The 22,243-nt window shown below is 48.3% G+C and overlaps 1 protein-coding gene across 1 annotated transcript in view; it reads left to right on the top strand.

Annotated features, from left to right (window-relative positions):
- Nucleotides 1-22,243, top strand: part of CNIH3 (cornichon family AMPA receptor auxiliary protein 3) — a 205,350-nt gene that overhangs the window by 143,744 nt on the left and 39,363 nt on the right. The window contains 2 exon segments of the mRNA XM_021064387.1: nucleotides 5,852-5,920; nucleotides 10,700-10,747. Coding sequence (XP_020920046.1) covers nucleotides 5,852-5,920; nucleotides 10,700-10,747 — 117 coding nt within the window.

The following is a 22,243-nucleotide window of genomic DNA, read 5'->3' on the forward strand; positions in this document are numbered from 1 at the left end:
CAATCCAAGCCGCATCTGCAATCTACACCACAGCGGATGGTGACGCTGGATCCTTAACTCACTGAGCGAGGCCAGGGATCAAACACGCATCCTCTTGGATACTAGTCAGGTTCATAACCCACTGAGCCATAGCGGGAACTCCAGACTAGTGAGGGTTCCTGGTCTTTGCTCATCTTGCCTCTGACCACTGACTTTTCCTTCGAATTAGCAGCCTTGCCAAGAGGCCCCGGGGATGGTCAGCCTGCCACCTACTCCTTGGGGCGCACACCTGACACAGCTTTGACACACACTGACCTATCAGCGTCCCCCTTGGTCACACCCTTTTGTTGGATTGTGAAACCAACCACGCGCAGCAAACACCGGGCTCTGTGAGTCACGCAGAGGCTGCGTCACCACCAGAGTAGCTGGGCTGAATGGGGTCTCACCCTGTGGGTCAGCTTCGGGGTACTGGTCCCACACTGGTGGGAGTCTTAGCTGCAGCCTTGTCCTCTCCCGCCGTCTCTCTCAGTCCCTGGGCTTAAGCTGCCGCTTTCTTCGCCTCACCCCAGTTCGCCTTATGTCTCACTAGGGCCTCTGCAGTGTAACTGCCTTCTGAAACTTTCCGTACTGGCTCCTGGTCATTCAGTCACTCAACTCAAACTGCACCTCCTCCAAGAGGCCTTCCTTGATCACCTCCCAATTCTGTGTCTTCGTATTACCCTGTTGTACTTTCTTCCCAGAGCCTAGGGTTTGCAGATCTCTTTTTGTCTAGGGATCGATTGGTTCTCTCCCTGCCCCCATCTGTGAGCTTGGGGACCTTATCTCCTGGCTCACTGCTGTGTTCCAGAGCCAAGAGCAGTGCCAGGTACATTGTAGTAGGTACCCAGGAAAGAATGGAGTTCCCATTGTGGCTCAGTGGGTTAAGGACCCAACTAGCATCCCTGAAGCTACAGGGTTCAATCCCCTAGAAAAGGTCTTGTTTATAGCACTTACCACATTGCAGCGTAATGATCTGTTTACCTGCTTGTCCTTCTTTCTAGACCAGGACCTTGGTGAGGTTGGGAGCTGTACCTTGTGGATTTTTGTATCTTCAGGGCTAGCCCGGTGCCCGTGTGTAAAGATACCGAATGTTGGTCAAGTGACTGGTGGGTCATTTAGTGAGTAGTTACCGGAGGTGGGGAGGCTGAAAGCCTTTATCCTCGTTGTGTATGTAGCCATCACTGTCATCAGAGACACCCACCCAGTAGCCATTATCCCGGAGCGCGAGGGTGGAGGCTCTACTCTGGCCTTGCTTTCTTGTACCATCTTCCAGCCAGGGACCTGAGGTGGGCAGTGGGTGTGTGCTCTCAGCCTCACTCAGCAGCTCAGAGTCGCCAGGGCTCCGCTTCAGCCCAGACCCATGTCCTGGCACTTAGGCAGGGATGCAGGCCTAGGGCAGGGCTGAGGGTAGGAAATACTCAAGATGGGTCTCCAGTCACAGCCGTGACATGGGACCTCGGGCTTGACTTCTTTCCTCCATGGGCTCCTGGCCTCTCTGGGGAGCTTAAACATGCTGCACCAACAGTTAATGGGGTTCTAATGCTATCCAGAGACTTACTTTCAGTTCACTGGATCAAAATATGGTAAATTGTCTTTATAATCAGATAAATAATGGGGCACAGGATTGCCCCTTGGGAGCAGGGAGTGGCGAGCTTTGGGCTCTGTCCTTGGTCCTGCTCGGTGTGCGTTTATATGGGGTGGGGGGCGTGGAGTACATTATGTTCATTAAAATTTGTAGTTGGGGAGCTCCCGCCGTGGCTCAGCAGTTAACGAATCTGACTGGCTTCCATGAGAACACAGGTTTGATCCTTGGCCTCTCTCAGTGGGTTAAGGATCCGGCGTTGCCATGAGCTGTGGTGTAGGTCACAGATGCAGTTTGGATCTGACGCGGCTGTGGCTGTGGCTTAAGCCAGCAGCTACAGCTCCAATTTGACCACTAGCTTGGGAACTTCCATATGCCATGGGTATGGCCCTAAAAAGCAAATAAAATAAAATAAATGTATTTGGGAGATAGATCATATCTCAACACATGGGACCAACAGAGAGGAATTAAAAGGGATCAGGTGAGCTCCTGCTCTTAGGTGCCCACATCCAACAATGAGCATGTGGAATGAGGTGGAGTTAGTGTAACCAAAGACACATAAAAAAGACTCGGGCTGCCATTTGCAGCAACATAGGTGCAACCAGAGATTCTCCAACTAAGAGAAGTCACTCAGAAAGAGAAAGATACCATGTGATATCACTTGTACGTGGAATCTAAAACGTGGTGCAGATGAACCTCTCTACAGAACAGAAGCAGATTCCCAGACACAGACAGCAGACTTGTGGGTGCCCAGCGGGAAGGGGAGGGAGTGGGACGGACGGGGAGTTCGGGGTTAGTCGATGCAGATTGTTGCATTTAGAATGGCTGGACAGTGAGGTCCTGCTGTAGAGCCCAGGGAACTCTGTCCAATCACATGTGATGGAACATGATGAAAGATAATGTGAGAAAGAGAGCATGTGGCGGTGGATGACTGGGTCACTCTGCTGTACAGCAGAATTCGACAGAACAATGTAAATCAACTATAATAAAAAAATTAATTAGAAAAAAAAAGACCTGGGTGTGTGTGTGTTTGTTTTGCTTTTTAGAGCCACACCTGCGGCGTATGGAGGTTCCCAGGCTAGGGGTCAAATCAGAGCTACAGCCACCGGCCTACATCACAGCCACAGCAACACAGTGGATCCTTAACCCACTGATCGAGGCCAGGGTTGAACCCACATCCTCATGGATCCTAGTCGGGTTTGTTAACGGCTGAGCCACGAAGAGTACTCCCTTAAAAAGACCTGGGCTTTTAGTCAGTGCTAGTTCAACAGGAAGCCAGGAATGTGAGGTGGCCACAGAAAGGGCTCCAGCTAGCAGGTCACATTAACAGAGGCACAGCTTACAGAACAGAGGAGCTGAGTGACACACTTACTCCCTGTGCCAGCTGACCTCAAACACCTTGAGTATGTGTTTAGTTCTGACAGTCGTGTTTTCGTACAGCCATTGACAGTCTGTAACATTAGTGAAGGGTAAGCAGGATGATGAGATAATTTACTGCCAGTTAATCTGAATAAAGCTTATTTATAAGGACAATTAGCCTGAAGAAGAAAGGTGGGCTGGATTCAGGATAGCTGGCAATACTGAAAGGGGTTCCTTGTGGAAGAGTGATTCAGCCATCGCCGTGCTTCTCACGCAGTGCGTACAATAGAACTTTCTGTGATGATGGAGATGTTTTCTGTCTGCTGTTTATTTATTTTATTTTGTTTTATTTTTTTTTTGTCTTTTTGCCATTTCTTTGGGCCGCTCCTGCGGCATATGGAGGTTCCCAGGCTAGGGGTCTAATCAGAGCTATAGCCACCAGCCTACGCCAGAGCCACAGCAACTCGGGATCCAAGCCGCGTCTGCAACCTACACCACAGCTCACGGCAACGCCGGATCGTTAACCCACTGAGCAAGGGCAGGGACCGAACCCGCAACCGCATGGTTCCTAGTCGGGTTCATTAACCACTGCGCCACGACGGGAACTCCCTGTCTGCTGTTTAATAGCTACTGGACAGATGTGATTTTGAGCAATGAAAATGTGGGAGCGGACTTTTCAATTTCATTTTAACTAATTAAAATTAAATAGCCAAATGTAGCTACCATAAAGGACAGTGCAGTTTCAGAAGAAAAATAAAGGAATAAAACAGGGGTTGACAGATTTTTTTTTTTCTGTAAAGGGCGAGATAGTAACTATTTTGGGTTTCGTGGGCCATATGGTATCTGCTGCAGCTACCCAACTCTGCCATCATACGGCAAGAATATGGACCATGTATAAAAGAGTCAGCGTGTCCATGTTCCAACCAAACTTTATCTACGGAAACTGAAATTTGAATATAATATAATTTTTTACAAGGCACAAAACATTATGCATGGTTTTTTTTCAACTATTTTGAAGGTATAAAACCATTCTCAGCTCACTGGTGGTGCAAAACCGAGTGGCAGGCTGGATTTGGCCTGCAGGCTATAGTTTGCTAACCCTGCCTTAGAATGTGGGTGAAAACCTAGGGACGCCTGTGTTGGTGAATTACAGGAGAATCATGATTAATTAGTGGTGGCCAGGGATGAAATGAGCATATTCAGTAAGTGGGGAGTTGTTACTAAAGGGTTCACGTATAGGCTGGATAATTAACTGCCTGGCAAAGGATGATACAGAATGTGTCTGTTTGATACAACATGTACTAGAATCGCCCCCTAATTCTGTAGGAGTATTGAAATCAGGATGACATGTGACTGCTTTAAAATCATACCTGCTTTTTTAGAGGGACGCAAGTTGTTTTCCTGCGGTTGGTACTTACTTTCAGCCCTATGCTGCTGGCACAGGGGAGGTGTGCCAGCTTCACGGCTTCAGCGACTCGGCCAAGTGTTCAGGCACCCTGGGCTATGCCTTCCTGGGGGTTAGGGGGGTTGGTTATATCCACTTATGTGCCGCCCAAGAGGAGACCTAAGACCTCCACACCCCGCGAGGGGATGTTCTACTGGCGGAATACCACATTTTTCTGTCCTTGAGTCTCACTGGGGACAGCTGGGGGACAAGGTGGCCGAGGTTTAGGAAGCTTCACCTCTAGTTTGTTCTTTCTGTGGCTGGGTCACGCCTCAGGTCAGCATCTGCCTCCCCTACGGGCAGATGGGGAAACTGGTCCTCTCTGGGTAACTTGGTTCAGAATGACCTTGAGAACCCACATCCAGGGGACCAAGATCCGTGATGACCCAGGAGCTGATTGTCCAGCCGGTGGATGGCTAGAGGTTGGGTTCTTTCTATTCCTGTCAACTCTGCTTGCTTGATTTTCTGCTCTCCCTGTTGCCTGACTTCGAAATCTGTTTAACTTCTGATCAGCACCTCTGCCAAAAATACACAAAATAAAACGTTAACAGCCGTTTCCTTAGGGAGAAAACTCGAAGGTTCTTTGTGCTTTTCTCCAAAACCCAGCCTGCCCTCACCATCACAGAGTTTTCTCTACATCTGTGTAAAGCACTGGAAACAAAAAAATCTTTATTTGAGGGATTTAAAAATGGAGATTATTTAACCTACAACATTGAGTATGTTTGAGGTGTAGGACCTAATGCTTTTCTACGTTTACCTTACAGTATAGTTGCCACTGTGGCATTAAGCAAACACCTGTATCCTGTCACATAACGATGGTTTCTTCTAGTACTGGGGACAGTTAAGATCGAGTCTCTTGGAGTTCCTGTCATGGCTCAGTGGAAACAAATCATGAGGTTGTGGGTTCGATCCCTGGCCTTGCTCAGTGGGTTAAGGATCCGGTGTGCGGGCTGTGTGTAGGTGCGATATGGCTCGGATCAGACGTTGCTGTGGATGTGGTGTAGGCCGGGCAGCTACGGCTCCAATTTGGCCCCTGGCCTGGGAACCTCTGTATGCTTTGGGTGCGGCCCTAAAAAGAAAAAAAAAAAATTCTAGTCTCTTGCAAGTTTAATGTTGATAACATGGCTGTGTTGTTTATGGTCATTGTACCGTGTGTGTGCCAGGTCTCCAGGACTTACTTATTTCCTCGTTCTAAGTGTCTACCCTCAGGCAGCATCCCTCCAGTTCCCTATTTTGAGGGCTTTAAGCATTCGAAGAGGTAGAAGAGTACAGCCAACTCGAGTGCCCATCACCAGCTTTGACAGCCAGTGACTCCTGGCCAGTCTTGGTGTCACTGATACCCTCTGATCACCCCCTGAGTTATTTTGGACCCAAACTACAGGAAGCTTTTGACAGGGTGTGTTGACTCACCTTTGCACTAAAATTCAATTCCATATTTTCCTCTTCAGATAATTGCCTTTGATGAGTTAAGGACGGATTTTAAGAGCCCCATCGACCAGTGTAACCCTGTTCATGCGGTAAGTGGTGTGTGCTGGTGGTCGGAAGGGTGGGCAGGTGGCAGGGGCACCTCCTCGGCCGGGATTGCACCTCCCGGCTGGCTCAGGGTGGTCGCTCCCAAGGCCGCTGAGGTCTCTGTTTATCTTGCAAAGTCAAATACGGCAGCCCCAGTTTCCCCGGGGGGCGGTCCCCAAAACTCCATGTTAGAGGGTTTGGGCTGCACATCCTTGAATAGGAGAGAGGCGCCCACTGCCCATCATGCCGGCGGGTGTGGCCGCATCACGGGTCTCCTTCGCTCTGCGTTCCAGCAGTTTCTCAGAGGAGACTTGCGGGGCGGATGACGCGCACTGCGGCTCGACCTACATCCGCCATCCAGGGAGCCTCATCTCGGGTGGGGGGCTCCTGGGTCTGGGGTCAGCGCTCCTTCCCCCAGGGAATGTGATGCAGTCTGGTCCTCTGGTCCGGATTCAGCACGTGAGGGACCCTTGCCGCAGCCCCACGGCTCCGTCTGGCTTGTCAGGTCCTGCCTGCGGCCCCCCAAATGCAGGTAGAGAGGGGCCTCTGTGCAGGTGGAGGAGGAGGAGGACCCCACTTCTGTCCCTTGGGGTGGGTGCTGGCTGTCACTCCTCTGCTCAGTGCAGCCCAAGTCCCAGAGCCAGGTGCAGACATGCCTGTGGACAGAGCCTTCTCCAGCCTCTTTCCAGACCAGCACCTCTGCAGCAAAGGTGGAACTCACAGGTCATGGAAGCCTGTCTCTCCGTCTCAGCTCACAGGCCTACATTTACTTGAAGTCCCTTCCAGGCCCTGGTTTCCTGGGCTCAGGCACGTTTGTGTTTGAATCATTCTCATTGATCTGTCAAAAGCTGTATAGAAGGAGTTACCTTTGTGGCCTAGCGGGTTAAGAACCTGACACAGTGTCCATGAGGATGTGGGTTCAATCCCTGGCCCCACCCAGTGGGTTAAAGATCCGGCATTGTCCAAGCTCAGGCGTAGTTTGCAGATGGGGCTTGGCTCCGGTGTTGCTGTGGCTGTGCTGCAGGCCAGCAGCTGCAGCTCTGATCTGACCCCTACCCTGGGAACCTCCACGTGCCTCGGGTGCGGCCCTGACCCCAAAACAAAACAAAAAACCTGTAGAGTGAACATCAGGATTTGCTGGTGTGAATACACACATATCTATTTTACATATATTAGTGTGAATATTAACCAGGAGGCTTATGACATTGTTTACTGACAGGAGCAAAGAGATCTGTTCTTCTTTGCTGCAGGCCCCCTGCAGGGGCCTTTCCTCTTAGGGAGGTAGCAGAAGACCTGGGACAGGCTTTGGTGTCCCCTCGGTAAAGTATGGGTCATTACTGGAGTCATAAGCTTTTTGGTTTTTTTTTTTCTTTTTTTTTTTTTAACTACATGCTAGGAACTATATATATTTATATATCCTATACTCCTCTCAACTCTGCAAGACAGGCATCATTTACCCAATTTAGAGACTCTTATCCAAGGATTCAAAGCTGCTGAGCCGTAAAGTCAGAATTGGAACCCAGGTCTGTCTGTGTTCTTACCACTTCCTCTGTGTTGTCCCTTTAAGGGAATTGAATTTTTTTAAATGCCTGCTTTTATAATCCCTTTGGCATCACCCTCTTTACTTCTGTGAGCCAGAGCCCAGCCCTTTCCAAGTCAACCATGTGAAGCAGGATTTTGTGGCAAGTTGAAGAAGAGCCACTTGAAAACTCACTCCATCTTGTGAAACTTGTCGTTCTTGAAATCCATGTCACTTCCATCTGCCAGCCTCACCACCCACCGGTGGTAACTTGGCTCCTCCAGGCCTGAAAGAATGAGACCTGGGGCCTCATTTCCTTCTGGATGTTTTCGGGTTTGGCTCCAGCATCATGCACCTGGCTCCTCAACATCGCCCAGGTGCAGGGAGCTGCTCTCGTCTGAGGGGGCACTTCCATCCATTTGGGGACACAGAGCGTCAAGAGCTTGCTTTCCCTGGGGCTCAAGGTAGACAGGACACCCAGAGTTTCTTGTGTGACCCCGCCCCCCAGGGTGACTGCTGGTGAAGAAATGTGTCCTGCCTCTCAATTCCATGATGTGAATTCAACACTGGGGTGCAGGGGGCTGGTGAAACCATGAGGCAGGTTCATGGAGCCCAATTCCATCTCACCTTGGCAGGTTCCTTAGTTCAGCAGAACAAAGAAAATTAGGACCAGCATGAATCCCCCAGGGAGCTTCTTTGCAAGGTCAATGCAAGGACAGAATTTGCACACAATAGTTGCTCGGCAACCTTTTTTTTTTTTTTTTTTTTGGTTTTTAGGGCCACACCTGTGACTTATGGAAGTTCCCAGGCTAGGGGTCGAATGGAACCTGTAACTGCTGGCCTACACCATAGCCACAGCAACGCAACACTGGATCCTCAACCCACTGAGCAACACCGGGGATCAAACCTGCGTCCTCATGGATCCTAGGCAGGTTCGTTGCCGCTGCACCACCATGGGAACTCCTTCTGATTTCATATCCCCTAAAACTCCCACTATTGTTGGCCCCTCTGGGTAGATCCCCTTCCAGGAGGTGAGAAGGGGGAGCAATGCTTTGTTTTGACTCCTAGTTCCTCAGGTTAATCCTTTCCCCTTCCTTCCACCAGCTGGACATTTAATTTCACTGTAAAGTTATGAGAAATGTCCTTCAGACTTGCTGGGTCCTGAACCCCCCTCTTTCATGCCTGGTACCTCACTCCTCTTCCCATTATTCTGCATTTAAGCAGCCTCCGTGCCTGGCTGTGCGTGCGTGTGCGTGTGTGCGTGCGCGTGCACATGTGTGTTGAGGAGGACGTGGTCTGTCTTGCTAGCCACGTGGACGCTAATTTGTCCTGACGTGGGCTCTTTCCTCGGGGCTTCCAGGATGCGCAGAAATCACTCTATTTATGATTTAATTAGGGAAATTGAAGTGTCCCTGCCACCTGTCTTCCCCTGATCCGTGAGGAAACTCATTATCATCACATCTTACCGCCACCAAATTGCCTCGGTAATGAAGCACCGCGAGATGCCACAGCTGTGTTCAGAGTGGCTTCAGAAATCTCGCATGTCTCGCTAGGAACCGGGAGGCAGCACTTTGTGTGTGATGGGAGCGTCCTCACCTCCCAGCCCCGGGGCATCTTCTCTTGGCAGGGAGCCAGCCTCTGGAGATGGACTTGGCTGTCTTAAAAAGTCTCAGCCCAGGGGCACGGCTGGTGTCTAACTGGTATGGGAAGCCCGCTTCCTCCAAACACTCACTTTCGAAAAATAAAACCAACAGGCAGAGAACTTTCCCACCTTGCACACTAATCAGGCACATGCGCTCTTGGACACACAAAGGGGAAGGCCTGGGGAGGGGGGGGATCCCAGGCTTTGGGACATTCATGAGCACGAGGCGCCCACCCTGTGGTTTGACTGTCTCACAGGGGCATGGAGACTGGAGAGAAAAGTGCAGACAACTGCGGAGCTGAGAGGGAAGCTGAGCCCATGGTGTTTGCTGGCAAAGTTCTGTTAAGAGCAAATAACTGTACAGGGCAGATGGAAAAGAAGCTCAAAGCTCTCTTTTGTTTTCAGTGTTATCGAGCTATAACTGACATATAGCAGCGTGTTTAGTTTAAGGTTAATAAATGACTTGACTTACATATATTGGATAGTGACTTACAGGTATTGCAGAATAATTGGTTCGCCTCCATCATTTCATAAAGATACCAGGCACAAAGGGAAAAAAAATCCTTTTTTTCTTTGTGATGAGAATTTTTAGGATTTATTCACTTATTCAAATATGCCACATGGGAGTTCCCGCTATGGCTCGGCAGTAACGAACCTTCCTAGTATCCCTGAGGGTGCAGACTTGATCCCTGGCTCACTCAGTGGGTTGAGGATCTGGCGTCGCCATGAGCTGTGGTGCAGGTCGCAGATGCAGCTCAGATCCTATGTTGCAGTGGCTGTGGTGTAGGCTGGCAGCTGCAGCTCCGATTGGACCCCTAGCCTGGGAACCTCCATATGCTGCAGGTGCGGCCCTAAAAAGCAAAAAACAAAACAAGACAAAAATCCTACATATGCCACATGGCAGTGTTAACTGTAGTCACCACATTGTGCATCACATCCCCGGTGCTTGTTTCTCTTAGAGCTGGGAGATGGCATCTGTGGCCTGCCTTCATCCAGTTCTTTCTCCATCTCCAATAACCACAAATTTCTGATCTCCTTTTAATGAGTTTTTGTTGTTCTTGTTTTGTTTTTAGATTCCACGTATAAGTGGGATCACACAGTATTTGTCTTCCTCTGATCGATTTCACTTAGCACATGGCCATCAAGGTCAATCCATGTTGTCACAAATGGCAGGATTTCCTTCTTTTTTATGGCTGAATAATATTCCACACATATATCTGTGACCTACACTGCCATATATATATATTCCATATACACACACACACACACACACACACACACACACACACCACATCTGCGACCTATATCACAGCTTGTGGTAATGCCGGATCCTTAACCCACTGAGCGAGGCCAGGGATCAAACCCATATCCTCACAGACATTGCGTTGAGTTCTTAACTCATTGAGCTACAATGGGAACTCCCCTCTGCCTGTTTTTAATTGGATTATTTGCTTTTGTTTGTTTGTTGCTTTCGAGTTGTATGAGCGGCAACTTGGGTTAGGAAAAGCTACATGGTGCACGTAGGCCATGTGGCTGGGAGGGGCCTCTGGTGGCTTCTGCCTCCTGTTCCTTCAGCAGAAGATCTAATCTGCCCTCTCTTTTCTTTCCTGTGCGTCGGGATAGAGGGAACGCCTGAGGAACATTGAGCGCATCTGCTTCCTTCTACGAAAGGTCAGTGCAAGCGCCCTCTGCCGGACGGTGGTCGCATGGTCATGGTGGGCAGACCATGAAAGGGCCTGGCTCAGTGCCTTCTTGGGTCCTGTCTCCCGGGGAAGGCGAAGAAGAGCGGCAGGGGAGGGGGCGGCTGGGAGCAAGTGATCTGTTCTTTGGAAACCTCCAGAGACAAGAGGAGCTAATTAAAAGGGATGGCCATCAATCAGAGTGTCAGGACAGCCCTGGATATCTGCAGGTGGCCCTGGTTGGATCAGAGGGTCTTTATCTTTGCATGATGATGGACGGCATTTACAGCTGATGTTGCCTCCCAGCCTTTGTTCCTGTCTGGCTCAGACACGCTCCCTCCTGGCTTAGAGAAGTTTTTAAGTGGTCGTTGGGTTTCCTTTGAGGTTGCAGCCTGCCACTCAGCTTTGCAGTTTGATTGACAGCATCATGGGGAATGTGGGGAGGGCATGGGAGATGGTATTCAAGGGGGAGCCAGGCGTTCAGAGAGTCGCTCTGAATGGGTGGGCTGTAGGTTCCAGCTGCCCTCGGCGCATTCAGGAGGCACACGTGTGCACGCATATTCATGTGTGCACGTGCAGCTCCAGCTTAGTATTTAGCATGACTGTGTGACATAGCTGGGGGACCCCTGTGGCCAAGAGACTGGTCTGCTGCTCTCCAGTAAGGAAAGCACGTGCTTTTTGGCTGCAAAGTGTGGAGGATGGCAACCTGCAGGTCAAACGAATGGTGTCCGTAGCCTCGAGGCAAGGGACATCCCTCGTCTCTGTCCAGAGCAGCACAAAGCCACCTTTCAACCCCAAGGGAGGTTTTTGGGTTTTGTTTTTTTTTTTTGAGCCTTATGTGAACAGCAGAGAAACCACATGCCATGCCAACACTGATAAAAGGGAAACAGTTCTGTGAGTTTTTGAAATTTTTTTCTGTATTTCAATCATGACACCTTTCACTGGGAGAAAGAGCTTAATCAAGACGTCAATTATTTTCCTAGCTAATTACTTGCCCTTTAATGTTTTCTAAGAAACTCAGTATGTTAGATTTTCACAGCTTCTAGGCCACAGTGGGGAAGTAAGCTCAGATAATGAAAATACTAGTGATGCAAGGAATAAAGAATGGTTTAAAAAAATAACATATGACATTAGGTATTAAGGGTAATTGACGAATTTGTAAATTATTTTCCCAGATAACATTTTGGACACCAGTAACTCACTCCAGCTGTCACTCCCATAGTCTCTGGTTTGTTCTTTTCAGCTGACTTTCACACTCCAAGTTGCCCTTTCTTCCTATCTGGAATGTACCATCCTCAATCCTCTGGGAGAACAATAATCTGTATCCATCACATGTGAGCCTCGCTCATTCTGCATCGCTTGACCACTCTGTGGCCTGTGGCTGCCTCTGCCAAGGTCCTGCCCTATAGCCCTGGATCTTTCGAAGTTCAGAGGCAAGGCTATGCAAGGGTGCAGGCTATGCAAGAACTAGAATTACTAGTTGCAAATTTGCATGCAGTTTGTATAACTTTCTATAAATGATAGACAGATATTTTACTGCAGGGAAACTTGTTACTCCAAGTACCTTTTTGTTTGTTTGTTTTTCGACCTTTTTTTTTGACTCCTTCTTTCCATGCTACTTACTGCTTCTGCTGCTTCAGCCACGCAGTTGCTACTCACTGTTGGTGAGAAATACCAGGGGTAAAGTTTAAGGTCAACATCAGAGGCATTAAACACTTTAGGTGTTTAATGGACATTTTAGGTGTTTGGGAGTTCCCGTTGTGGCTCAGCAGTTATGAACCTGACTGGTGTCTCTGAGGATGCGGGTTGGACCCCTGGCCCTGCTCAGTGGGTTAAGGATCCAATGTTGCCTTGAGTGTGTGTAAGTCACAGGCATGGCTCGGATCTGGCAGTGCTGTGGCTGTGGTGTAGACCAGCAGCTGCAGCTCTGATTCAACCCCTACCTGGGGAACTTCCATAGGCCGCAAGTGCAGGCCTAAAAAGCAAAAGAAAAAAAAAAAAAAAAGGTTTTAGATGTTATAACTGTGCCTGATCACAGGAAGCTGATGGTTTTCTGTCTTCTCGCACTCTCGACTAACTGGAGGCAGAGACAAGCCACGTCCTGCAGTTCGTTTCCTCGCGGTGCCTTCCTGCTGCTCCGGTCCTCTTGCTGAGAGCACACCTGACCTTTTAACACTTGGCCCTGTTGGTTCTTCACCCCTGTGTCTGTGTGTCCTGGACACCAAGCTTGTTTGCATTGATGTCGGCATGATTTCTTTCTGAATGTAATTGCAAACAGTGGCCTTTCTGATTGTCATGGAGATCTTGCCATCTTGCACATGTTTTTTAGTTTCGTTTGGTACCTCTGAATTGTCGCAGACATGTCTAGGTACTGGACATGTGACACAGGACATGTGACACAGTACCGGACATGAGCATCTGTCCCCTTGCACTAGAATGTAAGTTCTGGAAGGACAGCAATTGTGTTCTGTTCGCTGTTACTTCTAGTGACATAGAACTTGTGTGGTGTGCAGCCTGGTGAGGGTGCTTGCTAAATACTTAGTGACTCAGGGATGAGTGAGGGCTCACCCGCTGATACTTCTGCAATCTAAATTCTTCTGGTTGGGAACACTGGGGTGATCGATAGTTGTTTCTTTTTTTATTGAACTGTAGTTGATTTATAATATTGTGTTAGTTCCAGGTGTACAGCATAGTGGCTCAGTTGTTTCTTTTTCTTTTTCTTTTTTTAAGTTTTTGTCTTTTCTAGGGCCGTACCAGCGGCATATGGAGGTTCCCAGGCTAGAGGTCTCATCAGAGATGTAGCTGCCGGCCTACACCACAGCCACAGCAACACCAGATCCGAGCCACATCTGCGACCTACACCACAGCTCATGGCAACGCCGGATCCTTAACCCACTGAGCAAGGCCAGGGATCGAACCCGCAACCTTATGGTTCCTAGTTGGATTCATTAACCATTGCTCCATGATGGGAACTCCTTTTCTCTTGTTTCTTTTTTTTCGATTATTTCCAGTATTTGATATTACGAAATATTGAATACAATTCCCTGTGCTATACAGTAACCCCTGTTGCTTATCCAGTTTACGTATAGTAGTGCGTACCTGTTAATCCCATACTCCTAACTGGTCCTTCTTCTCTCCCTCTTCTCTCTTTTTTTTTTGGCCACACCCTCAGCACATGGAAGTTCCCAGGCTAGGGATCGAATCCCAGCTGCAGTTGTGATCCTCACCCACTGCACCCAGCCAGTGATTGAACCCTCATTGCCGCAAAGACAATACCAAATCCTTAACCTACTGTGCCACAGGGGGAGCTCTCCTTCTCCTCTTTGAGAATCATACATTTGTTTTCTGTCTGTGAGTCTGTTTCTGTCTTGCATATAGATTCATTTGTTTTTTTTAGATCACACACATATATGTCATATCATATTTGTCTTTGTCTGACTTACTTCGGCTAAAATGATAATCTCTAGGTCCATCCATGTTGCTGCAAATGGCATTATTTCATGATTTTTTATAGCTGAGTAATATTCTGTTGTGTATATGTACCGCATCTTCTTTGTCCATTCATCTGTTGATGGATATTTAGGTTGCTTGGAAGTCTTGGCTGTTGTAAACAGTGCTGCTATGAACAATGGGGTACATTTATTTTTTCTTTAAATTTTATTGGAATATAGTTGTGTTAATTTCAGGCATATAGCAAGTAAGGATGTATCTTTTTTATTGAAGTATAGTTGATTTACAATTTTGTGTTACGTTCTGCTGTACAGCAAAGTGATTTAGCTATATATATATTTAATTTTATAACATATACATTCTTTCTTAATACTCTTTTCCATTATCATTTATCACAGAATATTGAATATAATTCCCTGTGCTATACAGTAAAAACCTTGTTGTTTATCCATTCTATATATAATAGTTTGCATCTGTTAATTCCAAACTCCCACTCCATCCCTCTCCCTCACCCCCACCCCACAAGTTGGTTCTCTATGTCTTTGGGTATGTTTCTCTGTTGTAAAAGTTACTTGTGTCCTATGTTACATTCCACATATAAGTAATATCATATGGTATTTGTCTTTCTTTTTGACTTACTTCACTTAGTATGAGAATCTCTAGTTCTATCCATGTTGCTGCAAATGGCATTATTTTGTTCTTGTTTACGGCTAAGTAACTATTCCATTGTGTATATGTACCACATCTTCTTAATCCACTCATCTGATGATGGACATTTAGGTTGTTTCCATGTCTTGGCTATTGTGCATAGTGCTGCAGTGAACATTAGGGTGCATGTATCTTTTTGAGTTATACTTTTGTCTGGATGTATGCCCAGGAGGGGGCTTGCTGGATCATATGGCAACTCTGTTTGTAGTTTTTTGAGGAACCTCCATACTGTTTTCCACAGTGGCTGCACCAATTTATATTCCCACCAATAGTGTAGGAAGTTTCCCTTTTCTCCACACCCTCTCCAGCATTTGTTATTTGTGGACTTATTAATGATGGCCGTTCTGACCGGTGTGAGGTGGTACCTCATTGTAGTTTTGATTTGCATTTCTCTAATACTTAGCGATGTTGAGCATCTTTTCACGTGCTTGTTGACCCTCTGTGTACATTCTTTGGAAAAATGTCTGCTTAGGTTTTCTGCCCATTTTTTAATCAGATTGTATGTTTTTTCACTATCAAGTTGTATGAGCTGTTTGCATATTTTGGAAATTAAGCCCTGTCGGTCGCATCGTTTGCAAATATTTTCTCCCATTCCGTAGGTTGTTTTTTTGTTTGGTTGATGGTTTCCTTTGCCGTGCAGAAGCTTTTACATTTGATTAGGTCCCATGGTAGTCATTTCTTCATTTCAACAGTGTCCATGCACGGTGCAAACATAGTTTACCACATTCACCACCTATGTCGTATTTGTATTTTAAAATTAAATTTAGCTCTTCATTGTATTCCTTGTTGACACAGAAGGTCTCTAACCTCCACTTTCTCCTGACCCATTCCTTTTCCTCTGGCTTTATGCCTCTCCCGTCTTCGCAGTCTGAATTTCACCCTTAACGAATAAATTCTCTCAGCCACTTCTGGTTCCTTCCACCAGAAAGGTGGTGTAGGTGGTGGTGAGGTACACCAGCTTCTGCAGCCTCCTGCCTGCGCCCTGTGTTACTCTCAGTGTGACTCTGAAGTGGGGTGATAAGTGCAGCCCCCTCCTTGTGGAGTTGGGGGAAGTAAATGAGTAGGAGCTCCCGCTGTGGCGCAATGGGATTGGCGGCGGCTTGGGAGCCGCTGGGACACAGATTCCATGTCCCGGGCCTGGCCCAGTGGGTCAAGGATCTGGCGTCCCGCAGTTTCAGCTTAGGTCGAGACTTTGGCTCAGCTCTGATCCCTGGTCCAGGAGCTCCGTATGCTGCAGGGTGGCGAAAAATGAAAAGAAAAAAAGAAGTAAATGAGATCATACAGGTGTATCTAGCTCATAAATGCTTAGCAGGTACTAAATGTTATGGTTATTAGTATCCTGAGCCTTGGCTGCTGCCTAAAACTTCTCATATCCCCAGGAGCATGTTCTTGGTGCTGCAGCAGGTTGAGGTAATCCTTGGCTGGCGGCAGCCCCCGGTGCCCCCATCTCATTTTCTTGGATAAGTGTCATTTGATGTTTGTCAGGAAGGCCTTGGCCTCCTCCCCTGGGGCTCATTCTTTTTTTTTTTTTTTTTGTCTTTCTAGGGCTACGCCTGCGGCATATGGAGGTTCCCAGGCTAGGGGTCTAATCGGAGCTATTGCCGCCGGCCTACACCAGAGCCACAGCAACGCAGGATCCGAGCCGTGTCTGTGACCTACACCACAGCTCATAGCAATGCCGGATCCCTGACCAATGAGTGAGGCCAGGGGTTAAACATGCATCCTCATGGATACTAGTCAGATTCGTTTCTGCTGAGCCATGACGGGAAGTCCTAGGGGCTCCTTCTGAATGAGCTTCTGAGTTCAGATTCGCAGGCTCTGAGCACATGCCAGAGGTGGTGGGAGAGTTGGTGGGTTTAGTTAGCACCACCTTCTGGGAATTGTACCTTCCAAGAAATTTCTTAGAACTCATCTCCTAAGCACCCCAGAATGTGATGCCTCTCAGCAGCTGATTGTTGTTAAACCACCTCCTCAGCTTTCTCGGGAGAAAGGAAGGAATTTTCAAAGTGGATCCATTTTTAGCTTTGTAATTATCAGAAAAATGTGTTCTTTGGGTAATTGTCTGAAGTGCAGGATTCTTGTGTCGACTTGTGCTTCTGATTCATTTTTTTCATGGCAAGAGCCTCTTGTCCCCCGGGCAACCCTCCCCTCTGGAGCCACTGTCACTCTGAGGGTGGCTGCGAAGTGCGGGTTTGGGAGCCAAAGCACCGTGCGGAACAGACGTTGGTTAGCTGGCTGCTCTCATGATGTCCTCATGGGGAGGAGAGTGACAGGGGCTTCAGGTTGCGTTTCTCACTTCAGGGGCTGGTTAGAGGAAATGAACCTATGTGAGAGCCCCAGGCTGGCATGAGAACAAAGAGAAAGTTTCTTCCTAAGTGTCTGGTGGTTAACCTTGGGGTTGGCGGTTGGTGGTCCTTGGAGCTGAGAAATGTTTTACCTTCCATAGAGGGAGTGAGACAGCCTGATTTCCAGGATGGTTTTGAGTTAGAATAAGCCTGCTGGAGAAGAGGGTACTGTTGTGGCCTGTGCACGCAGGTCGGAAAAAAGAATTTTCCAGATTCAAAGCACAGTGAAGAAAAGACAAATTTATTGAGGTGAGAGACACTGTTAACACAATGAGATGACTTCCTGGTGATCAGGGACAGGTCGTGTCCGTTTCTGTAGCCCTGGGAGAGGAGAGGTGTGGAAACACACCTGCTGACCTGCTGATTGGCTGGGGAAGGGGGTGGGTCTTAGGATCCACTTGCTGGTTGGTTGGTGGAGAATATTACCCCCATGGAGGTGAGGAGTGGGCTGCATACCTTTCCTGGTAGGGGTAGGAAGGAGTGGGCCAGGTTGCTCAAGACGGAAGAGGGGACATGACAGTGAGACGGGAGTCGGGAATGGTAAGGGTCTGGTGATTCTTGTCTTGGCCTGAGGCTTTGCGTTCTATCTCCAACAGGTACTTAGTGGCATAGTTTGGGATCTCCCTCTTGGCGTGATGAATCTGTGGTTCTCCATTTCGCCCCCTGATTTCCCCAAGAGTGTTTCCAGTCTTACTGGAGGTTTTCTGACATTTGCGGATGTTCAAAGTGCTGGTGGTTGGATAATTTTCACTCTCTCCATTGAGCAGTTGCCATGGGATATGAAAGAGGAGGATGAGTGGGAGGGGCTTCGGGGTGGGTAGGGGCACTGAGTTCATGGCAGGAAGAGGGATATTACCAGGTTGGTAGGCGTGGTGTTGGGGAATTGGGGGCCGGTGTTCCAAGTTTAAATTCTGAAACAATCAGGGCCCTGCTCACCTCTGCCCCTCCCTGTTTCGTGCTTGTCAGAAGCACACCTCTGCCTTAGGGGAGGGAGGCATCCTGGTGTAAACAGAGGCTGAGTGGTGTGAACTTGGATCCACTCAGAAGTTCCAGGAAGTGGTTGAGAATGGAGGGGCCGGGGGAGCTGGGGAGGGGCCCGGATGTTTTTATAGTGCAGAGTCAGGTTGCTAAAGAGGAAGATCGCCTCCTCATTCTCAGTTCTTCACCCTCACCCCATCTAGGATCAGCCATATGATTTGCACGGCCCAGTTAAGAATGAACATATAGGGCCCCATGACCAGAAGTTATTAGTAGTCTTGTGAAACTGAGAACATTCAGCCACAGATGGGGCCCTTCTGAGTGTGGGGCCCAGGGGCAGCTGCACAGGTGACACGTCCCTGAAGCCAGCCCTGTCTGTCTCCATGACCATAGCGTTTTGTACTTCCTTCTGCTGGAAGCAGAGTACTTTTCTGCTCTACGCAGATGTAGGGCCCTGCCATCTGATGGCATTTGTCCATTGGCATGTGGGTGGGCATCTGAGTGTGTACAGGTTTTTCTATACTCCCTCTTGCACTTTTGACATCACCTAGGCTGCCCACTAAAGGGCAAGGAGCATGAGAGGCTGGGGAGACAGACCCGAGCCCACCTGTAGCTCAGAGCCAAGCCCCCTAAGTCCAGTGACAACCCCAGTCAACCTCTAGATGCCTGAGCAAGTATAAATAATTATTGTTTTATGGCACTGAGTTTTGGAGTGATTTGTTATGCAGCATTATTATGACACTAGCTTACTGATACTATAAGCACATTGGTTTTATAAGGGGGCATTTTTTTTTTTTTTGTCTTTTTAAGGCCTTTTTGGTGGCATATAGAAGTTCCCAGGCTAGGGGTTGAATTGGAGCTGCAGTTGTGGGCCTACACCACAGCCACAGCAACCTCATCTGCGACCTACACCCACAGCACATGGCAACACCAGATCCTTAACCCACTGAGTGGGGCCAAGGGTCGAACCCAAATCCTCGTGGATACTAGTCGGGTTCATTACCACCGAGCCACAATGGGCACTCCAAGGGGGAAATGTTTTCTTAAAGGAGATTTTATTCTGTGCCAGAGATAAGTCATTTGCTGACTCTACAAACTTATAAATAGACAATTTCAAACTGTCCCAATTTCTGTGACTAAGAGGAGGCCACTACCTGCATTTATATACCAGAACCTAGAGGAAGAGCCATGTCACTTTGGAGAACAAAATTTGTCATGCATTAGCCACTTGGAAGCATGGAGTAGGTGGTGCCTTTTCTCTAATTACTGACACTTCCTGCCACGAGGGATTGGCTTGATTGCCAGTCTTTGAGCTCTTGAGGCCTGTCTTCCTGCAGGGCTCTGGAGGGACTGTGGTATTTTAATAGAGGGACAGACATAATAAAGGGAACAGGGATGCATAAATTCAGAGGCAGTTGTGTGGAAAGCCTCTGAGAGACCATCCTTGACTCAGAAGTTTTCCAGACCAGAATTCTCTATTGCTTGGGGGATTTCTAAAGCGTGGCAACAGTAACAGCTTCTACCTTTCTTTTTTTTTCTTTTCTTTTCTTTCTTCTTCTTCTTCTTCTTTTTTTTTTTTTTTTTTTTGTCTTTTTGGAGCCATATTTGTGGCATATGGAATTTCCCAGGCTAGGGGTCAAATCCGAGCTACAGCTGCCGGCCTACACCACAGCCACAGCAATGCCAGATCCGAGCTGCGTCTGTGACCTACACCACAGCTTATGGCAACGCTGGATCCTTAACCCCTGAGCGAGGCCAGGAATTGAACCTGGGTACTCAGTGATACTAGTCAGATTCGTTTCTGCTGAGCCATGACGGGAACTCTGCTGCTACCTTTCTTAAGTGACTACTATGTGTGGTTAAAAGAATGGACTCTATGGGAGTTCCCGTCATGGCTCAGTGGTTAACAAATCTGGTAGGAGCCATGAGGTTTGCGTTTGATCCCCGGCCTTGCTCAGTGGGTTAAGTATCTGCTGTTCCCACGAGCTGTGGTGTAGGTTGCAGACGCAGCTCAGATCCTGCGTTGCTGCGACTCTGGTGTAGGCCTGCAGCTACAGCTCCAATTAGACCCCTAGCCTGGGAACCTCCATATGCTGCAGGTGCGGCCCTAGAAAAAAGACAAAATAAAGTAAAAGAATGGAATCTTTTAATCCTCACAACAGTGCTACGAAGTAGTCATGATTAGTAGCCTCACTTAACAGATGAGGGAATGCAGGCTTAGAGAGGTTAAGGATACACCCCAGGTGTCACAGTTCATAAGCTGGTGTCATAGTTCATAAGCTCTTGAAGGCAAGTCTGGCCGACCAGAGGCCACATTTTCAATCAACACATGTTAGAGGAAATTGTTGGTTCACTTTGAAACATGCTTCTTTTTTTTGGTCTTTTTGTCCTTTTTAGGGCTACACCCGAGGCATATGGAGGTTCCCAGGATAGGGGTCAAATCAGAACTGTGGGTACTGGCCTACACCACAGTCACAGCAATGCAGGATCTGAGCCACCTCTGTGACCTACACCACAGCTCACGACAACGCTGGATCCTTAACCCACTGAGTGAGGCCAGGGATCGAACCCGCAACCTCATGGTTCCTAGTCAGATTTGTTTCCACTGCGCCCCGACGGGAACTCCTGAAACACGCTTCTTAAGGACCAGCACTGCAGCAATATTGCTCAGCTATTTTATAGGGAAGATGCAAATACCAAAGCTACCGAGGACCTCAGGGCCCCTGTAATAAGCTTGGTTCACCATGATGGGGCCAAGTGGGTTCCTTTAAGGTTCTTTTCTACTTCCATTTAACTTCGTGGGGGGATCATTCACCCCTACAGGGAACGTTTGAAGAAAAGTAAAAATATCCTGGAACAAAACTTGCAACTAGTTCAGAAACTGTGTCTCATGTATAATTTATTTTTCAGAGGCTTTCTGTGGCAAACTCCTTGTTAGTCAGAGGGAAAGATGGGACAGTCTACGCATTGCGTAAATAGTGGTGCTGTCACGGGGCTGCTGAGCCAGAAGCTGGAGCAAGAGCCCTGTCCTCACTTCACTCCACTGCCAAGGTCAAGGGAGAAGGGAAAAATAGAGGACTTCACAATAGCTGCCTTACAGGTGGGCTCAGCCCTCTGGCTCGAAGCTGGATAGCTGGTTGGCCCCATCCTTATTAGCTCTCCATTGCCGTACTAATAGCCACTCACAACAGCCAGCATTTAGGTTTCTTATGAGTCTGTGGGGTCATCTGGTGGTTCCCCAATCTTGGCCGGGCTTCTGGGGAGAATGGATGTTCTTCTGGTCTTGGCTGGAGCTCATTCATATGTCTGGCAGTCAGGGAGTTCCCGTTGTGGCTCAGTGGTAACAAACACGATTAGTATCCATGAAGATGCAGGTTCCATCCCAGGCACCACTCACTGGGTTAAGGATCCGGTGTTGCCAGGAGCTGTGGTGTGGCTTGGATCTGGCGTTGCTGTGGCTGTGGCGTAGGGGGGAAACTGCAGCTCTGATTTGACCCCTAGCCTGGGAACCTCCGTATGCCATGGGTGCAGCGCTAAAAAGCAAACAGTCAAAGAAACAAACCAAAAAACCCCATACGTCTGGCAGTCAGCAGACCATGAGCTCATCTGGCTGGGACAACTGGTTCTGCTCCTCATCGCCTCCTCCCAGGACTAAGCCAGGCTGGTGCTCCTGGTGTCACAGAGAAGCATGAGAAGAAGTGGAAATCCACAAGTACTTCTTCAAGCTCTGGTCTGCATCCAGTCTGCTAGGGCCCTGTTACTGGCTGAAGTGAGTCACGTGGCCAAAGCCCAGGGTCACAGTGGGAGGGACTGTGGAGTTACAGGGCAGAGGGTGTGGATGCATGGAGGCCATACACTGGCACCATAAATGCTATCAGTCTACCACATATTCGCAGGGAAAGGAGGAGGAATCATCTTACCCCTCTTAGAGTGACGAGCAGCAAAAAATGAGATTGCAGAGTTTCCACTGTGGCTCAGTGGGTTACGAACCCAACATAATGTCCATG

This window comes from Sus scrofa, chromosome 10 (genome assembly GCF_000003025.6).
Source record: "Sus scrofa isolate TJ Tabasco breed Duroc chromosome 10, Sscrofa11.1, whole genome shotgun sequence".
Classification (NCBI taxonomy): Eukaryota; Metazoa; Chordata; class Mammalia; order Artiodactyla; family Suidae; genus Sus; species Sus scrofa.